This window comes from Stegostoma tigrinum, chromosome 3, assembly GCF_030684315.1.
Source record: "Stegostoma tigrinum isolate sSteTig4 chromosome 3, sSteTig4.hap1, whole genome shotgun sequence".
NCBI classification, from domain to species: domain Eukaryota; kingdom Metazoa; phylum Chordata; class Chondrichthyes; order Orectolobiformes; family Stegostomatidae; genus Stegostoma; species Stegostoma tigrinum.
Window position 1 is genome coordinate 54,273,443 of NC_081356.1, and position 19,007 is coordinate 54,292,449.

Consider the following 19,007-nt stretch of genomic DNA (forward strand, 5'->3'; position numbering starts at 1 on the left):
AGCAGCCGAGGACAAATCTGATCCGGGCCTGGCGACTTGTCAATCTTAATGTTTGACAAAATTTTCAGTACATCAGCTTCCTCTATCTCTATCCATTCCAGCATGCACACCTGCTCTTCAAAGGTTTCATTCACTACACAGTTCGTTTCTTTCGTAAAGACAGAAGCAAAAAACTCATTTAGGGCTTCCCCTACCTCCTCAGGCTCCACACACAAGTTCCCTATGCTATCCCTGATCGGCCCTACTCTTTCTTTGACCATTCTCTTATTCCTCACGTAAGTGTAAAATGCCTTTGTGTTTTCCCGGATTCCTTCTGCCAAGCCTTTCTCGTGCCCCCTCCTGGCTCTCCTCAGACCATTTTTGAGCTCCTTCCTTGCCTGCATGTAATCCTCTCTAGCTGAACTTGACCCTAGCTTCCTCCACCTTATGTAAGCTACCTTCTTCCTTTTCACTAGAAGCTCCACCGCTCTCATCATCCAAGGATGATGTTTACGTCCACTGTTATAATACTGGACAAGCCAGATCATAAATTTTAATTTTTTGCAGTTCATAATCACTGTAGCTAGTGACCAAAACTACTTCACATAAGGTTGCAAATGTTCTTGAACAAAAGGACATTATAAGGTAAAGTCATCATAGCCTTACCAGAACAGAAGACCGGCCTATCATTAGAGAGAAACAACTGGTGGTGGTTTAACCCTACTGCTGTGTGAAACCCTTTTGGACAACATGAAAGATCTTGTTGTAAAGACAACTGCCTTCTAAAAATTTTTTATCATCATTGGTCATTCAATATTTCCAGACTTTAATCTGTGTTTTATAATAATGTCATTTCTGACTGAGAATCAGTTAAGTATACAAACAATTTTCTGTTTCAGCCATTTATATTGCTTTTAGGTGGTTGATGTCAACCTTCCATTGTAAAACCACCTAGCTATTCACACAGGTTCCAACCTTTTTATTACATAGTATACTTTACACATTGTTAATATGCCATTTACGAAAATCTGCCATTTGAGACTTGTTTAAAGCAGCAATGAATGCCGAAGTTATTGGAGTCAATCAATTCTTTGCAACACGTCAATATTTTAAGAACAAATAATGTAGATTTTGCACTGATCAGATACAAGTCAACTTTATGATCAGTACCACAAATCCATCCATCCGAACTGACATTTTAACACGTGGTTTCCTATTGTGTGCACATCGTCTTCTGTTAAGAAACAGACCTAAATCAATCTAAACAATTTTGTGCTATATTTATTACAGTTTTATTTTCAGTGGGTGTACAATTTTCATTTTTTTTTCTGAAGGCTCAATCATTTTTCCTCTAAAAATTTCATTGTCCTTTCCAAATTTGCTTCAGGCTAAGTTTTTGACAGGTACCACAATTTGAGAATTCTCTAATACCAATCAGTTTCTAAAAATCTCCATGCAGTTATCTCCTGATATTAATTTTGCTGCTGGGAAAGGTCAAGCTTTTCTACCAAGAAGAAAAAGAAAACAATTTGCAGGCCAAGTAACTAAAATTTCCTTTCCACTATATTGACATTTAGATGACGCCATTCTAAATTCATGTCTTATTTATTGCTGAAAAGCAAGGAATACATCTGTGTGCAAACATACTCATAAAAGCATGAGAACAGCAGGCCTGCCAAGAAACAGTAAAGTCTCAAATATCAATGTGGCAGTTGTTTACGAATGAAGATGGAATCACATGGGGGAAAAAGAAGGAAATAAAAGCTCCTGTCTGATTCTCTCCTTTCAGCTTGACTAAGTAATACATCATGATGGAGGGGCCAGTGACTATTTCATGTAGGTGTACAGATAGCAAGCGTCACCTGCAGATATTATGACACATTTCTGGAATTACTACAGGGTGCAGCCAGGAAGGCCATACCTTAATAGGAATGGGACAAATAAAAACCTGTTTGTCTCACTAGAGTTCACCAAGTTGGTGAGGAGTGTTACATTATGTTGCAAGATACGGTTTAATGACATAATTGGGTCTGAATAAAATTAGATGTCTCTTAAAGAGTCCAAAAACATCCCAGCAGCCATGTCTGCGAAGCCTCTCTCTACCTTTGGTGACACCACACAGATTGCACCACATGAAAGTAGTAGGATGCACAAGTTGAAAAAAAATTGTGGTTCTTCGGTATACCAATACCAGTATGCACATGAATATTAACTCAAATACTAATAGAATTTTCTTAAAAAGTCAAACAAAAAACAATAAACATCACTTATACATCTTGTTCATTATTATATCTTGAGTGTCAACTCACCCTTTTGTTTGTTTTATGACAAATTCAAATACATCATGGGCTCAGTGAGTGAATGTGTTATGTATGGATACATAGCTGAAGGGCAATTTAGTGGATAGTGGATGGAGAGGTATATGGTTGGGGAATTGTTTAGTCCTAGTGCTGGGAGTAAGAGTGAAGATAAGAATTTATCTTCTCCTGTAGGAGTTGCAAGTATTTGATACATTTAACTATTAAGGCATCTGCAAGAGTGACGTACACAAACTGGTTTGGCAATGGGTGCCTCACCCTTATATTTCCAAAGAACAGCAAATGCTTTAAATCAGGAACAAAATGTTGCTGGAAAAGCTCAGCAGGTCAGGCATCATCTGTGAAGGGGAAAACAGAGTTAGCATTTCAGGTCTGGTGACCCTTTCTCAGAACTGAGGATATTCGTCTGTTCTCTGTTCTCCGCTCTTCCTCCAAGTGTTTTCTGATAATCTCCTTCATCATCCTCTGTATGTAATCGTCTCTGATGTGCAGCATGCAGATCACCAATTCTATTCAGGACACTCAATGAGAATACTGAAGAACAGTTTCATATTTCACCAAGCACATGAAGTACACCTTCAAAATTCCAGTGGCACACTTATTAATCATCTGGACTTTGTTATATTATCCTGTGCCCAACAGGCGAGGTTTCACACAGCTGCCATGAGCAAAATTTTTCAGTGAATACTTATCAACCCCTTTGAGCCAACTTTTAAGGAGCTTCCAAGAATGAAAATTCCTGAAATATTGGACTGCTTCAGTGAGAATGCATACTCCTATTGAGATTGAAGCAAATAATATGCCATGTTCTTCAAGAGCTGAGTGGCCATGGCGCAACACACGCTGGGCATCACTGAACAGGTTATGGTTGAACTTGTGCTGCTTGATAGCACTGATGCTGATACCTTCTATCACTTTACTGATGATTAAGAGTTGACTGAAGGTGTGATAACTAGCTGAATTGGACTGGCCCTGCTTTATGTTTACAGAACATATCTGGGCAACTTTCCTCATTGTCAGGTAGATGCCAGTGTTTTAGATGTATTGGAGCAGGTTGGCTTGGGGCACAGAAACTCATCAAAGTGATTTGTTCCGAGCCAGTTCAGGAGGTGCCACGCCAAGAGGTCAACAGCTTCTCCTCCTGTCAGTGGTGTCAACGTTTCTGTGCTTTGACTGCATGCTTGTACTTTTCTCTGACCACCTTTTGAGCATCAGCCAATGAAAAGTTGGGGGAAGAGAACCTGCCAAATGAGGCGGCTTATGAGCATCTGGCTGCTTTGACCTGTATATCAGATTTGGATCTTCTGCAGTAGGGCTTTGATGCTGGTCAATACAGCATCTTGCAGGATGCTCAATGTCAGTCTGGCAGTTTTCCAACCCGAACCGTCCCCTAGATTCAATATGGGCACTGTTGTCTGAAGCTCTCAAAGATCTTAAATGAGACGTCAGTAAATGGTCCAGGTTTTGCTGCAGTTGAGGAAGTTGGTCAACATAATAGCTTTACAGCTCAGGAATTTTGTTGGTTTCCAATGAGATCCCCATCGTCAAAGGCACATTCTCACATCTTGAAGAAAGCCACGCTGGCACAATTGACTCGATGTCAAATATCTATATTGATGGCGGTCCCTTGGGAGAGATGACAAGTGCTGTGCATTCTCCAGAGTCACCCCATTTATGTAAGTGACACAGAGGATACTCGTGGCACAGGGAAGGTTGCTACAGAACTTTGATCTTGGCAATGTTTAAGGACATGCCAAGCACCAATATGGAGATGCTGAAAAGCACAAACATCCTGTACAGAGTCAGCCATTACTCATGAAGGTCATGGTTAACCATGGTGGTGAGTTTTGCTTTTGCCCACAAGTACCCAAAGTTGAAGGGCTCTCTGCAATGAGATGATATTGGATGCTATAATAGCTCAATTCAAATGGCTGAGCTAGCAATGCCAAGAGTTTGTGAAAGGATACTCTTGTTTAAAAATTCCCTTTTTGCATACAAATACCAGCCTGTGTGGTGGCTTCATTGTGTGTGCTAGTGATTACCCAACAAGCAGGCTACTTGCTTTTAAGCATGTCTCAGGAAAGCATGGAATGTAAAATGCTGAAGATACCTTATAGTCATCATTACTTTTCCTATGAATTTAATTATGAATCAGGCTCTGATTTACCAAATCCTATCTATTATTATTTTTCACTATGACAAAGTGTGTACACATGTTCCTTGGCTATATTAGGTGCATCTCTGTTTTAAGTGCAGTGCTGTTTCCACCATGGCACCTCAAAATAAAAACTAATATTTATCATTGGTACTTGACTCTTCTCTAGCCTTGAAAAGGATCTTTAAATTCTCCCTCCATGACAATTTACAAAAAAAAAATACAGGATTGATGGATAGAAAAATGAGGAGGAAAGGCACTACAGGCAAGAAAATAAAACACAAACTTTCTCGAACAGTTCCTTTCTTGAACAACTGATTTGCAAATGCAAGTTATTTCACAAAAAGTCTGCAAAAATAAGAAAACAAAAAAAAGTGAGGTAAGTAATGAAGGATGCCTCCTCACATAGAGACACCCTTAGTTTTGCCATTGCTAAAACAAACTCAGTTCTACTGTCCTAGATTTCTCAGGCAAATACAACTAACTGAAATGACACATTTAATAAATGTTTTCACCTGGGTGCCCTTCAGCAGAGAAGAATCAATATCTTTTCCAATGCTGGAAATGGTTTACAAATTCCAACTGGCTCTGAGTACTGCCTTTTATACTATCTTTAATGGTTAACAAGCTCTGAATAGATGGATTACTTATCTTAATTCCGGCATTTCATAGGGATGTAATTACCTACTTTGCTAATAGTTTATCAGCAACAAAGGGCATATAAAACATAGGAACAAAAACAGAAGCTGCTGGAAAAGCTCAGCAGGTCTGGCAGCAACTGTAAAGGAACAGTAAACATTTCAGGTCTGGGGACCCTTCTTCAGAACTATTTACCATTATCAAATCATGCTGAAGAAAACACTACAACTACATTATCCTTTACAGAGTCTGAGAATGGTATGGAACTTTTTTTATAAATAAGCGTTTCAATTGATAGATTAGCAACAAGTGAAACCAGCTGTAAAAATAATCAATTGCAAGTTCATGGAAAAATTATATCAAAAATAAAGTTATTGATGGGCGACAGAGGCAAAAGTTCATGGCTATGAAGGTCTGCAGCCTGCATACGAAGCATGAAACTGAGTATTGGTGAACTTTGATAAAATTGCCAGGTTGGTTTCAAGAACAGGGATTGGATCCATGCCGAAACATCATGTGTTTCATAAATCTGTGACAATGAACATTCAATCCTGAAAGCCATACCAATATGGGGAGTAAATTATAAATTCAGAATACATACTTATCCCTCCTCAACCACAGCATTTAATAAAATTAAAATAAAACAAAACAAAATCAAATACCTCAAATCGAGGGAGCTCTTGCACAGTTATCTTGGACTCATTAGGTTTTGGAGCAGTATTGGGTTCCTTTGGTTTTTGTTTCTTTTTCTTCTTTTTCAGTTTCCCAACTGCCTCTTTCAGTTTTGTTTCCCCATCATTGCTCTGAGAATAATCAGATATTTCACATTTTAAATACATCATGATTTAAAAAATGAGAATAATTTCAAGGCTAAAAGTATAAGATGACCTGCATATTTGGTATAACCCTGACCTGAGAAACATTATGTGCAGATATCTTTGGTGGAGCTGAACAGAGAACAGGTTTCTTAGGCGCCTGTGAAACAATTCTGGCCCACGACATGACAGATGGAGGGGCAGTAGGTAAAGATGACGTAGATGGTGCTACTGTACTTGCTGGTGCAACAACAAAATAAATAACTCAATTATAGCATCAACATAGAAAGAAATGCACACGTATTGGCTCACATTCAAAGCTGATATTATACGACATCTCCTAGGACATTGTTTTCATATTTCTATAAGATATATATCTAATAATATACACCACTTTGATGAAGGGCAGCGTGGTGGCTCAAACAGTTATCATTGCTGCCTCTCAGTGCTCGGGACCCAGGTTCGATTCCACCCTTAGGCAAACGTCTGTGTGGATTTCCTCTGCGTGCTCTGGTTACTTCCCACAGTCCAAAGATGTGCCGGTTAGGTGGATTTGCCATGCTAAGTTCCCCATGATGCCAAGGAAGGTGCAGGCTAAGTGGGTTAGCCATGGGAAATGCAGGGTTACAGGAATAGGGTAGAGAGGTGAATCTGAGTGGACGCTCTTCAAAGAGTAGGTTTTGACTTGATGGACCAAATGGCCTTCTTCCACACTGTGAGGATGTTCTGATTCTATGAAGTTTTAGTATCATAGAAACAAATTCTCAATTTCCATCTCTAACCAATTCATCGGACAAAGAAAAGCTATGAGATACACGCCTTGTTTTAATGAGTTAGTCATCACTACAATATTAGGAAATGAAGCATTGCCCACCTTTTAATTATTTAACCCAAATGTAATATTTTATGAATATTTGACATTCTTACAAAACACTGATCAGGAGGTCAAATGAAATCAAAACATTTGAAAGTAATTCTCATTTCTAAATATTTTAAGAAGTATGTTTGGTGTTAATTTCTTCAATTAACAGAAAATCCTCACTTGCAACAAAAAACCTCACATAAGATTCTGTACTCTAAATAATTTCCTGTATTCCTCAAAATCCTGGACATGAAAAGTTTTAAGGAAGAAAATGGGACCTTTGAAATGTGGATGCTGAGATGAATGTAAAATTTCCATACACAGATTTTAAGAGGATTGATAACAAAAATCTCTGAACAAAAGTGCCATCCAGTATTTCACATATTTGCTCAGAGCTGAAAAGCCATATAAAGATGTCTTCCAGAAGACAAAGTGGAGGGCAGCAGAATGTAGGGTTCACCTAGACATCGGTGGATGATGGATGTCACATGGTGGTTGTAGATGACCTACAGTGGATGTGTGAGAATGGCATAAGACAGACAAGCATTCCATGTCAGATTGCTGGAAAATGTAGCTACAAGCAATGGCAGAAGTTGATATACAATCAGTAAACATTTTCAGCAATTATACCTTTTATCGAGAATACATTAATGGTAAATGTTTAAAAGATAATGTAAGTGTTTAGGAATATTTTATAATATTTTGTTTACATAACTATATAGCTGGAGGTTAATTTATTGTTTAACATAATTTTCTCATAAACTAAGCTGAAAAATATTTTATTGGCAGCAATTTGTAGAAATAACATAAAATAGCAACAAATTTTATAAGTCACTCCACAATCTAAAGCAAAACGAGGGCAAATGGCCAAAACGTCTACCTGTGACAGTAGAGGAAGAACATTTCTCTGAAGCAGCTGGAAATCCAGATAGTTGGGATGTCCCCAGTCTCTGACCCTAGACAAAAAGCAAGATAATACATTGATTTTTTTTTCCACAATGGAACTGTAGCAGAAAAACTGAACTGCAGCTACAAATGATGTTTGAGAAAGTTAAAAATATATCAAAACAGTCTTTTTAGTTTTTATTATTTAGTATAATACATTTTGTATCATCCGATTAGATTCTACTACGTGCCAGAGTTAAATTTAAATTCAAGGTGATTGGTTTTGTTGAGTTTATGAATCAAACACTTCAATATTTTCATGGGAAATATCTATCATGCATTTATACAGCGTTGAGTATATTTTTTCAAAAAAGAAAAACAAAAAAGGAAAACCAAAAACTTTCTAACAAATTAACAAAAAATGTAATTCACTTTTTAAACCATTTTAAAGATGACCTTAAACTAAGGACCACCTGACCTCTCTAGTGGTCAAAGAAATTTTGTGATTTTTCCAAGAACAAAGGAGGTCTCCTGTATTCTGCCTGCATCAGATCGTAAATATCCTTAAAATGGTATTTATCTGATAATTGATCTACCCATTTACAGGGCCTTTTCTGCACAAATTCCTGCTACATTACAACTGAAAATACAGGTATTTCTGCTATAATGCATGTTTCATTAGTGCGAACTGGCTATAAATGCAATTGATGAATAGTTGACGTTGTTTGGATAACACAAACTTTCTATTGTACCGTAATTTCCACACTGTAGGGATTCTATCATGACAATGATGAGTATAGCAATTTTCTATAGCGATTTCCCTATAATAGAATTTTCGAAAGAGTGAGGTCACAAAAGAATGCAACTATTATGTTATCGGAGAACTACCTACACACTCTCAAAATATGTCATTGGCTGGGAAGAGGAAGCCACCTCCAAGCTACAAGCTACAAGTTATTCAGACCAGTAACACCATCAGGAGCAATGTCCAGAGCTGGAACCCCATCAAGATGACTCAACACAGTAAAAAATCAAGCTGAGTGGGGTCATTTTGTTTGGGACAGTCAAGGCAGGTGGCAGGAATGGGGTAAAGAAGTGTTGAGTTACTGTTCAGTGAGAGCATGGGATCATGTTACCATTAGGAATGGTTACCAGAGATGCATCTGAGCATACAGAAGCCCCAGTGTGGACACACCTTCTGCCAAGCCGAACAGCAAAGTCCCATGTGTTCCTCTGTGGTGGGAAGAGACCCTTAAGAGTGAGTCATTCAAGTGAAACCACTGGCCTCTAAGCAGGGGGACTGGCTTCTCCCTTTTCCAACCATTAGTAGAATGCCATGGCTTGGGAATTTGACCATCATTCACCTGCCATTTCACAGGTCCTCCATATCTCCCATTACATCTATTGACAGCCACTAAAATCTATTCCCTTGAAAGCAAATTTTCTTTTTTTGCATTTTTAAGTGTACTAATATAACCAACTTTCTGATATAACACATTCGCATCATGCTTTTCAAAGAAATGTTAATTTAGTGCCTGAAGAAAAGGAAACTACGTATGAAGTTGGTTAAAATGTTGGTGTTTACAGATATACAGGGCTTCTGATAAATTATGGATACAATGAGATTGGCATCAGCTGCCCTTAGGTTGTGGAGTAAATTTGTAGCTTGGATTGTGGGTGTTGAGGTTGGTTGGCTGGCCGAGCTGGTTTGTTGTTCCACAGACATATCATTACCCTGCTGGGTAACATGCTCAGTGCAGGATCCGATAAAGTGACAGTGTGTTTTCCCGCCTGGTTTTTAAACTCTGGAGTCCACTGAGCTGGATTGCCTCACTTCCAATTTTCCTTCAAAGTGGAGTGTCTACGGGGTCAAACTTTATGTGTTTATTGATGGAAAGCTAAACTGAGACAGGCATGGAAATTCCTAGAAGCCTGGTACTCCACGACGAAAGCCATCAATAAACTCACAGTACTCAACCCCGTATACACTCCACTACGAAAGAAAAACAGAAGCGAGGCAATCCAGCTCAACAGATTCCAGAGTTTAAATACTAGGTGGAAAAACACACCGGCGCTTCATTAGAGGCTGCAGTGATGATGCTACCCAGCAGGGAAATGGAACATCTTCAGAACAGCAAACCAGCTTGGCACGCCAACCAACCACAACATCAGCTGTCCTTTTTGCAGATATCTCCATTTACAAAATTGTTATTTCATAAATGCAGTTTTGGTGAGACTGCATGAAAATAAAGTCACCTTCAATCGACTAGCTCCTGGATTGACAAAACAGTCATCTTGTCTCTGGGTAGTGTAAAATTGAGTAAAAATCCCCATCATCTAAAATACTAGACAAGACCCTGGATTTTTCAAAGCTTCTAAAAAAAAAGTAAATGGTATAGATGGGCTGAACTCTGGAAAAAATACACAAACACAGAGATGGCTGCCTGGAACCAGTGCTCAACCTGGAATTCCAATTTACACCTCCACTCGAAACAGAACAATCAGCTAATCTTAACATTCTAGACTGAAACTAATTTGTACACCTTAAGCTTCCCAACTCACACAGTACAGAGGCTGCACAGATATCGAACATTCAACTTCAATCAAAATCCATTTACACATATTTTTAATTATTGGGAAACTAGGACAGCACGGTAGCTCAGTGGTTAGCACTGCAGCCTCACAGTGCCAGGGACCCGGGTTCAATTCCACCCTGGGGCAACCGTCTGTGTGGAGTCTGCACATTCTCCCCAAGTCTGCGTGGGTTTCCTCCCACAGTCCAAAGATGGGCAGGCTAGGTGGGGATTGGCCATGTTAAATTGCCTATAGTGTTCAGGGGTGTGTGGTTAAAGGGCATGGGTCTGGCTGGGATGCTCCAAGGGGCGGTGTGGACTTGTTGGGCCGAAGGGCCTGTTTCCACACTGTAGGGAATCTAGTCTAATCGACTTCAGAAAGAAACAGCAGAAACAATGGACAACACAGATTTGAGGAGAGATAACAGAGCACTCAGTCTGAATAACTGCTAAACCTTATCTCACCTGCGAGACAGCCTTGTTTTAAACAACAAGCTTCTGCAGAAACAGCTTCTCTACAGGATTCCAGCCTCATCAAGCAGCTTCAGAACCAAGAACCACAGAGGCAGAACAGAGAGGTTGAATCAGAAAGGCAAACCAAGAGCATCTTCAGAACAAAGGACATCCAACAGGGGGCAAGCCAACCAAGTATTACCCAAGCAAGCGCTTCCAGGCACAGGACTGTTCCAAATCAAGAGAACTAACAGCAAGAACTTCAGCAACTGGATGCACTTTAAAACTGGATTTTCCTCAGTGGTGAGCTGAAACTCCCAAGACCCCAAAGTTCTGGCCTAGCTAGCAGGAGAGGATGGTGGGTGGTGACAACACATGGGACCCTAAGATTAGGAAGCCTGATTTACTTCTGTCATTAGAATTGTTGTTTTAGGTTCAAATAGTGTTTAATTTGAGTTTAATTTAAAGGTCAATACGCTGCAGTGGCACCAAGGAAAATTGACCCTGTGTTGAGATTCTCTGGAAAGCCATTTTCAAAGTGGTTAATGTGAGGATCTAATTATATACTTCTTCCTTGATCAAAGAGGACTTTCTCTAATCGACAATGAACTGCCACTATTAACAATGAATTAATGTGACAAAATAAAAGTTTGGTTAATACAGCAACAGAGTGTATCATGGGTCCTTTTTTAGGTTGATTTCAAAGCTAGACATTTCTCAACTAATTCTGGACTAGTCAAAACGATTTTAAACTTAAGGCAGGTCTTAATAAGAATATGGACTGCTTTCTCATGCAACCGGAGATGCTTCAAAGTTAAACCAAGAATGCACATTGTAAATAAGATTTGATTAAAGCAATTAGTTTACTTGTACACTGTGTTTACAGTACACCACGCCATACCACATCTGTTGCATCATCCGATGTCCATATTTTGTCAGACTGTTCAGAGCCTCCACTGGATACAATGGCATTTCCGAGGACATTGTTAGATTGTTGTGATACTGGGCTCTGTAATTCAGGGAAATCACTCAGTGCAACTTCAGGTGTGGTATCAGTCTTAGACTCAGATTCATTTTGAATTTTCTGAATGGAGTTTGATTTGCTGTGGTGGCATCTGTTAGACTGCTTGACTTCTGTACAAGAATGGAAATATATAATTAATCTCAATGCTGAGAATGCAGAAACCAGTCAATAAACATAGGAGGGGTAGTAAGAACTGCAGATGCTGGAGAATCTGAGATAACAAGGGTAGAGCTGGATGAACACAGCAGGCCAAACAGCATTAGAGGAGCAGGAAAGTTGACGTTTCAGGCCTAGACACTTCTAGGCCTGAAACGTCAGCCTTTCTGCTCGGCCTGCCGTGCTCATCCAGCTCCACACCTTGTTATCTAATAAACATAGGAGCCCTAAGACAGAATAAAGCAGCAGAGTCCAACAATGACAAAGAACTAATAGTTTCCCACAACTCTTTGAAACGTCTCTATTTGGTCAGCTATTAGTGCTCCCACTCTATTCCTAGGCCAAAAGTGCATGTTCACCTGGAAACAGTGAGTTTCGGAGCAATCTCTCTACAGTAATAAAAGCAGAAATTGTTGGTGAAACTCAGAGGGTCTGGCAGCATCAATGGGAAGAAAGCAGAATTAAAGTTTCAATCTGGGATACAGCAGTCCACTCCTTGTCCATTCCCTATGCCTCCCCACACCCCAATGGCATCCTCCTATGCAACTGCAGAAGGTTTAACACTACCCATTTACGCAGAGACAGTAAAGATTGCGGATACTGGAAACTACAGTCAATAAATGTGGAGCTGAAAAAGTACAGCTGGTCAGACAGCATCTGAAGAGCAGGAAAGTCAATGTTTTCTGGGCTCCCTTCCCCCTTCCCAGTCCTGAGAAAGGTTTCAGCCCAAAACATGACTTTCCTGCTGCTTGGACACTGTCTCACTGGTTGTGCTTTTCCAACTCCACATTTACTGACTGCCCATTTACGTCCTCCCTCCTCGCTATCCAAGGCCTTACATGAAGCAGCAATTTACCTGCACTTCAAATCACTCCGGTCTCCAGTTTAAACTGTTCACAATATGGTCTCCACCACATTGGCAGACGAAACACAGACTGGTGACTACTTTACAGAACACCTAGTTTGTCAAAAATAATTCAGAGCTTCCAGTCACCTAGCACTTCAACACACTACTGTGTGCCCCTGCCAACATTTATGTCTCAGTTCCAGTGAGCCTCAGCACAGGCTTAAAGAACAGCATTTCATTTTCTGATTAGCACTGAGCAGCTTCTAGGACGTAACATCAAGTTCAGTAACATTACAGGCAGATTCTATCCTTTCGTGCTTTTTATCCACCCTCAAATATAGTCCTGCTTTGACATGTTATGATGTCACCCGCAAACTGGAAGAGCAGCACCTCATATTCCGCCTCGGGAACCTACAGCCCAATGACCTAAGAGTGGGTTTTACCAGTTTCAAAATCTCCCCACCCCCAGCCTCATCCCATGGCCAACACTCCCTCTCATCCTTGCCTCCTTGCCCTGACACAACCTGCCCTTCTCTCCCACCTATCCGCCACTCCCACCTCACTGACCAATCCCAGCCACTGCCTACTTGCACTCGCATATCACCATTTCATCAACCTTCCCGAGCCCCACCCCTCCCCCCTCTTTTTTTTTTGGAGATCCCCTATCCCTCCCCATTTCTGAAGAAGGGTCCTGACCTGAAACATCACTCTACTCTCTTCTCCTCTCCTCTGCTCTCCTCTCCTCTCTCCCCCTCCCTCTATTATCACAGGCCTATTATCACATTAAATCACTTCTGAGGAAGGGTCACCGGAACCAAAACATTAACCGTGTTTTCTCCTTCACAGACGCTGCCAGACCTGTTGAGCTTTTCCAACAACTGTGTTTTTGTCCCTGATTTGCAGCATCCACAGTTCTTTTGGTTTTTATCACATTACATGATTTGCTTTTAGCACAGCACCCATTTTCTGTGACCTTCAATTCTCATCACTTATTCAGCTTCTCTTTTGTCTTGGTCTGCCATCCACAATCTTCTTGCTTACCTACCCCTTTCATTTCTCTCTCTCTCTCTCACTCTCTTTTTCTCACTTCATCTCCACCTATCTGTTCACCTCTCCCTTTCCCATCCTTCCCTAACCTCACCTTCAGCACAAATACCAGATTTTCTTAGCTGCTAACAGACCTGATGAACAGTCAAACTTGAAACATTGCTCTGTTTTCTTCCCGTAGATGCTGCCAGACCTCCTGAATTTCACCAGTAATTTCTGTTTTTGTTTCAAATCTCCAGCATCCATAGTTCTTTGTTTCATGATATCTCACAAGTACTTGCTCCACAATCAGAAACAAACCAAGGTGGAACTCTACTCCTGTACGTAATATACCTTAAAATCATATTGATAAGTCTTCTAAACAACTGCACATACCTCATAGATGATTTATTCATATTTGTTAAGCAAACTGATTGTTAGATTAAGTTTTGAGTAACAGGTTACACCAAAACCATCCCAATATTCTACTTATTTTTCCAATGTGGAATATTTGCCGGCAGCACAGTGACTCAGTGATTAGCACTGTTGCCTTACAGTACCAGGGACCCAGGTTCAATTCCACCCTCAGGTGACTGTCTGTGTGAAGTTTGCACATTCTCCCCATGTCTGTGTGGGTTTCCTCCGGTTTCCTCCCACAGTCCAAAGGTGTGCACATTAGGTGGGTTGCCCATGCTAAATTGCCCGTAGTGTTCAGGAATATGTAGATTAGGCAGGTTATGGGGGATGGGTCTGGGTGGAATGCTCTGAGGGTCAGTGTGGGCTTGTTGGGCCAAAAGGCCTGTTTCCACACTGTAGGGATTCTATGATTTTGAAGAAATCAAATGCAGAGAACTGCAAGTGTCAAATGTAGACCAACAGAAATTAAATGTGCTAGCACTCACGATATTTGGTTGCATTATTCCTTAATACGTCAGACTGTTGTAATTGTTCATCTGTTGCAATCTCAGGTACTTCATTTACATTTTGCCTCTGCTTTTTAAAATCTTTTCTGGACCTTGTTTCCTAGAAATTATAGAAACTGCAAACAGTGAGTTTGTTTATTATTAAACTACAGAACATATAGTTTACATTCACCATTGGATACACTCTGTTCTTAAAATTTTCTACATTTTCAATCATTGACTTCGGGCAGTGGCTCAGTGGTTAGCACTGCTGCGTCATAGCACCAGGGACTTGGGTTCAATTCTAGCCTCAAGTGACTGTCTGTGTAGAGTTTGCACATCCTCCCCGTGTCTGCGTGGGTTTCCTCCGGGTCCTCCAATTTCCTCCCTCATTCAAACAAGTGCAGATTAGGTGGATTGGCCATGGGAAATGCAGGGGTTACAAGGATAGGGTAGGGGAGTGAATCTGGGTGGGATGCCCTTAAGTGGGTTGATGTGGACTTGTTGGGCCTAATGGCCTGTTTCCAGACCGTAGGGATTCTTTATGATATGAAAAGAAAGGAAAAGGACATGCCCCCATCTCCATCAACACAGTGGAGGGTCAGAGGGTAACAGTGTCAAGTTCCTAGGAGTGAAGATAACCAATAACCTGACCTGGACTTCCCACGTAAATGCGACAGTCAAGAAGACACAGCAACATCTCTTCTTTCTCAGGTGCCTACGGAGCCTCACCAATTTTTATATATGCAACATAGAAAGCATACTGTATGGGTGCATAACAGGTGCTCTGCCCAGGATCTTAAGAAACTACAGAAGGTTGTGTGCACAGTGCAGACTATCACAGAAGCCAACCTCCCATCCATGGACTCAATTTATACTTCTCATTCCTGCCAAAAGGCTGCCAACATTATCAAAGAACCATCCCACCTGGCAATGCTCTCCTACAACCTCTTCCATCAGGCAGAAGATACAGAAGCCTGAACACACACGCCAGCAGTTTCAAGAACAGCCTCTTCCCTGCTGTTATTAGACTGATGAATGGACTCTCTAACTTCAAATAATGTTGATCTTGTTATGCGCACCTCCTGTGCACTATAACCTGTATGGCTCATTCTGTCTAAGCACCCTACGTCTGTATGTCTTTGCTTGCTATGATCTGCCTGTAGTGCTCACAAGCTTTTCACTGTACTAAGGTACATGTGACTGCAATAAATGAATCAAAATTTCCCTGCTCAGTTTTCTTTATTCCCTTCCTGAATGAGTTAACTCACTGTTGAAAAATGGCTCTGTGATAACCACTGCAAGATAACTAGTAGTGTTTGATTTACGACTTGATACATTTTACATGTCTTCTCTAGTGTCACCTCCACCACATGTAAGGACCATATGATCTCCTGTCCCTAAGATTGAGACCAGCTGATCAACTGCCTCTACAACTTTTCTCACTTCCCCAACCTACAGGACCAATCCTTCGTTTGAAGCAGCCAAGACTGAAGTGGCATTTTTTCATGACAGGTCGGCACAACATCGAGGGCCAAAGGGCCTGTACTGTGCTGTAATGTTCTATGTTCTATGTTTTTCTAATTTCTTTCATATCTCTTCCTATCCATTCCAAATTCATTCTATAAAATCTTGTCTGATCCCTTTAATCAACTCCCACTAAACTGCCAACCACCCAAACTCACTCCTGACTCCCATACACATTGAAATTTTAAAATTTTGTTCTTCTCAAGTAAAAATCCTCTTGCCATCAAATCTGAAATTGGAGAATGATCGTGTGGTCATTCAGGATAACAAACTGTGAAGCTGGATGAACACAGCAGGCCAAGCTGCATCTCAGGAGCACAAAAGCTGACGTTTCGGGCCTAGGCCCTTCATCAGAGAGGGGAATGGGGAGAGGGTTCTGAAATAAATAGGGAGAGAGGGGGAGATGGACCGATGACGGATAGAGGAGAAGATAGGTGGAAAGGAGAGTATCGGTGGGGAGGGGGTGGAGGGGATAGGTCAGTCCGGGGAGGATGGACAGGTCAAGGAGGCAGAATGAGGTTAGTGGTCATTCAAGACTGTATTCATTTAAAGAAGGACAAGGAAGAATAGTCTGTCTTTACAGAGCAAAGGATGCCATTTGTCACTATTAAGCCATTTCAGCACATTGGTAGGTGCAGAAACCCAATTAGAAGCTTCATGTGGATTTCTGGCAAATACTTGGGAAGGTAGGGATTTACAATGCAATAACATGATTGGTCAGGAAAATAAGGTTGGAGATAAGGTGGCTGATAGCAGAGGACTTCAATGGGTTGTTCCTTGTGTGGCCAACTCCATAAATTTTGTTTTTGAATCAGCATTTCTACCTGGTTCCCTGCAAGTATTTAAGGTTTACTTATTAAAATGTTTGCTTCTGAGCTTCCAATCACATGTCTGTCACCACTAAGACCACCAATTTCGATAATTCCAATTCAACCTTAGTTCAATTGCTGCTTAACCCCCCCATAAGACTAAATACCACAAGATGTAGGAGCTGAATAATGCCATTTGGGCCATCACGTCTGTTCTGCCATTTGATTATGCCTGATATAATTCTTGACCCCATCCTCCTGGCTTTCTCCCTATAACCCTTGATCCCTCACTATTCAAGAATTTATCTATGTCTTCAATACATCAATGACTTCAGCTCTATAGCCTTCTGCAGCAATGAAATCCACAGATTAACCACCCTCTGGGTCAAGAAATTCCTCCTCATCTCAATTGTAAAGGGTTGTCATTTCAGTCTCAGGCTATGGCTTTGGATACTATCTTTGCCCACTAGCAGAAAGATCTTCCTAACATCCACAGCTTCTCTACCTGTTCCCTTAGTCCATCAAAGTCATTCTGCGGCCTCCCTGCTTCCTCCACATTACCTACCTCTCCATCTGTTTTTGTGTCATCTGCAAACTTTACAACAGTGCCCTCATTTCTTTCGTCCAGAGGGTTATACATAACATGAATAGTATTCATCCCAGTACAGACCACTGGGGAACTTGTTGCCAGCTGCCACCCCCTGAAAAAGACCCCTTTATTCCCACTCTGTGCCTCCTACCAATCATCTATCCATGCCACAACCTTGCCTGAAACACCTTGGGTTCTTAGCTTATTTAGCAGCCTCCTATGCCACACCTTGTCAAAGGCCTTCTGAAAATCCAAACAGATCGTATCCATTGGCTCTCCATTGTCTGACTTGCTTGTTAACTCTTCGAAGAGTTCTAACAGATTTGTCAGGTATGACCTCCCTCTGACAAAACCATGCTGACTCAGCCCTAAATTACCATGCACTTCCAAGTACTCTGCAATCTCATCCTTAATAAGGACTCTAAAATCTTACCAATGACTTAGATCAAGCTGACCAGCCTATAGTTTCTGGTCTTCTACCTCCCTCCATCCCTTCTTAAACAGGTATGGTATATTAGCCATCTTCCTGTCCTTTGGGTCCCTCCCTGCATCCACCAATTCCTGAAAGATCACCATCAATGCCTTTACAATCTCCTCAGCTAACTCCTTCATAACTCTGGGTGTGGTCCATTTGGTCCATGTGATTTATCTACCTTCAGGCCTTTCAAATTCCCCAGCATCTCTTCTCCTTAGTGATGGCCACTACACTCACCTTCACTCCTGTCTTGAAATTCTGGTATGCTACTGGTGTCTCCCACTGTTAAAATTGATGCAAAGTACCTTTTCAGTTCCTCCACCATTTCTTGGTTTGCCATTTCTGTTTCTCCAGCCTCACTTTCCAGCAGTCTAAAGTGCACTCTTGCCTCTCTCTTATTTCTCAGACATATTTAAAAAAAAACCCTCTTGCAAATCTGTTATATTACTAGCTAGCTTACTCTCATTTTTCATCTTCTCCTCCCTTATTGCTTTTTTAGCTTTCTTCTGCTAGTCTTTGAAGGCTTCCCAATGCTCTGGCTTCGCACTAATCTTCACCACATCGTATGCTTTTTCTTTTGCTTTCATGCTGTCCCTGACTTCCCTTGTGAGCCATGGTTGCCTTGTCCTCCCTTTAGTACACCTCTTGAATTACAACCAGAGCTCCTGCCATTACTGCTTCACTGTCTTCCCTGGTAGGCTTCCCATTCCATTAACTTTGGCAGATCCTCCTTTATGTCTTTGTAGTTAACCTTTACTTAATTATAATAGCACGACATCTGATTCCAGCTCTCCCTCTCAAACAGCAGGATGAATTCTATGACATTATGGCCACTGTCCGCTCAGAGGTTCCTTCACCTTAAGATCCCTAATCAAGTGTGCCTCATTGCCCATCACCAAATCCAGAATTGCCTGTTCCCTAGTAGGTTCTACCACAAGTTGCTCCAAAAAAATCTCAGACATTCAACAAATTT

General features: G+C 41.0%; 1 protein-coding gene across 4 annotated transcripts in view; it reads right to left on the reverse strand.

Annotated features, from left to right (window-relative positions):
* Window positions 1–19,007, reverse strand: part of LOC125451134 (selenocysteine insertion sequence-binding protein 2-like) — a 124,462-nt gene that overhangs the window by 76,009 nt on the left and 29,446 nt on the right. For all 4 annotated transcript variants that reach the window (XM_048527910.2, XM_048527909.2, XM_048527911.2 and 1 more), the window contains exons 4-8: window positions 14,635–14,755; window positions 11,581–11,813; window positions 7,649–7,724; window positions 6,004–6,146; window positions 5,754–5,894 (exon numbers count right to left, since the gene is read on the reverse strand). In XM_048527910.2, the coding sequence (XP_048383867.1) occupies window positions 5,754–5,894; window positions 6,004–6,146; window positions 7,649–7,724; window positions 11,581–11,813; window positions 14,635–14,755 (714 nt within the window). The remainder of the gene's footprint in view (window positions 1–5,753; window positions 5,895–6,003; window positions 6,147–7,648; window positions 7,725–11,580; window positions 11,814–14,634; window positions 14,756–19,007) is intronic.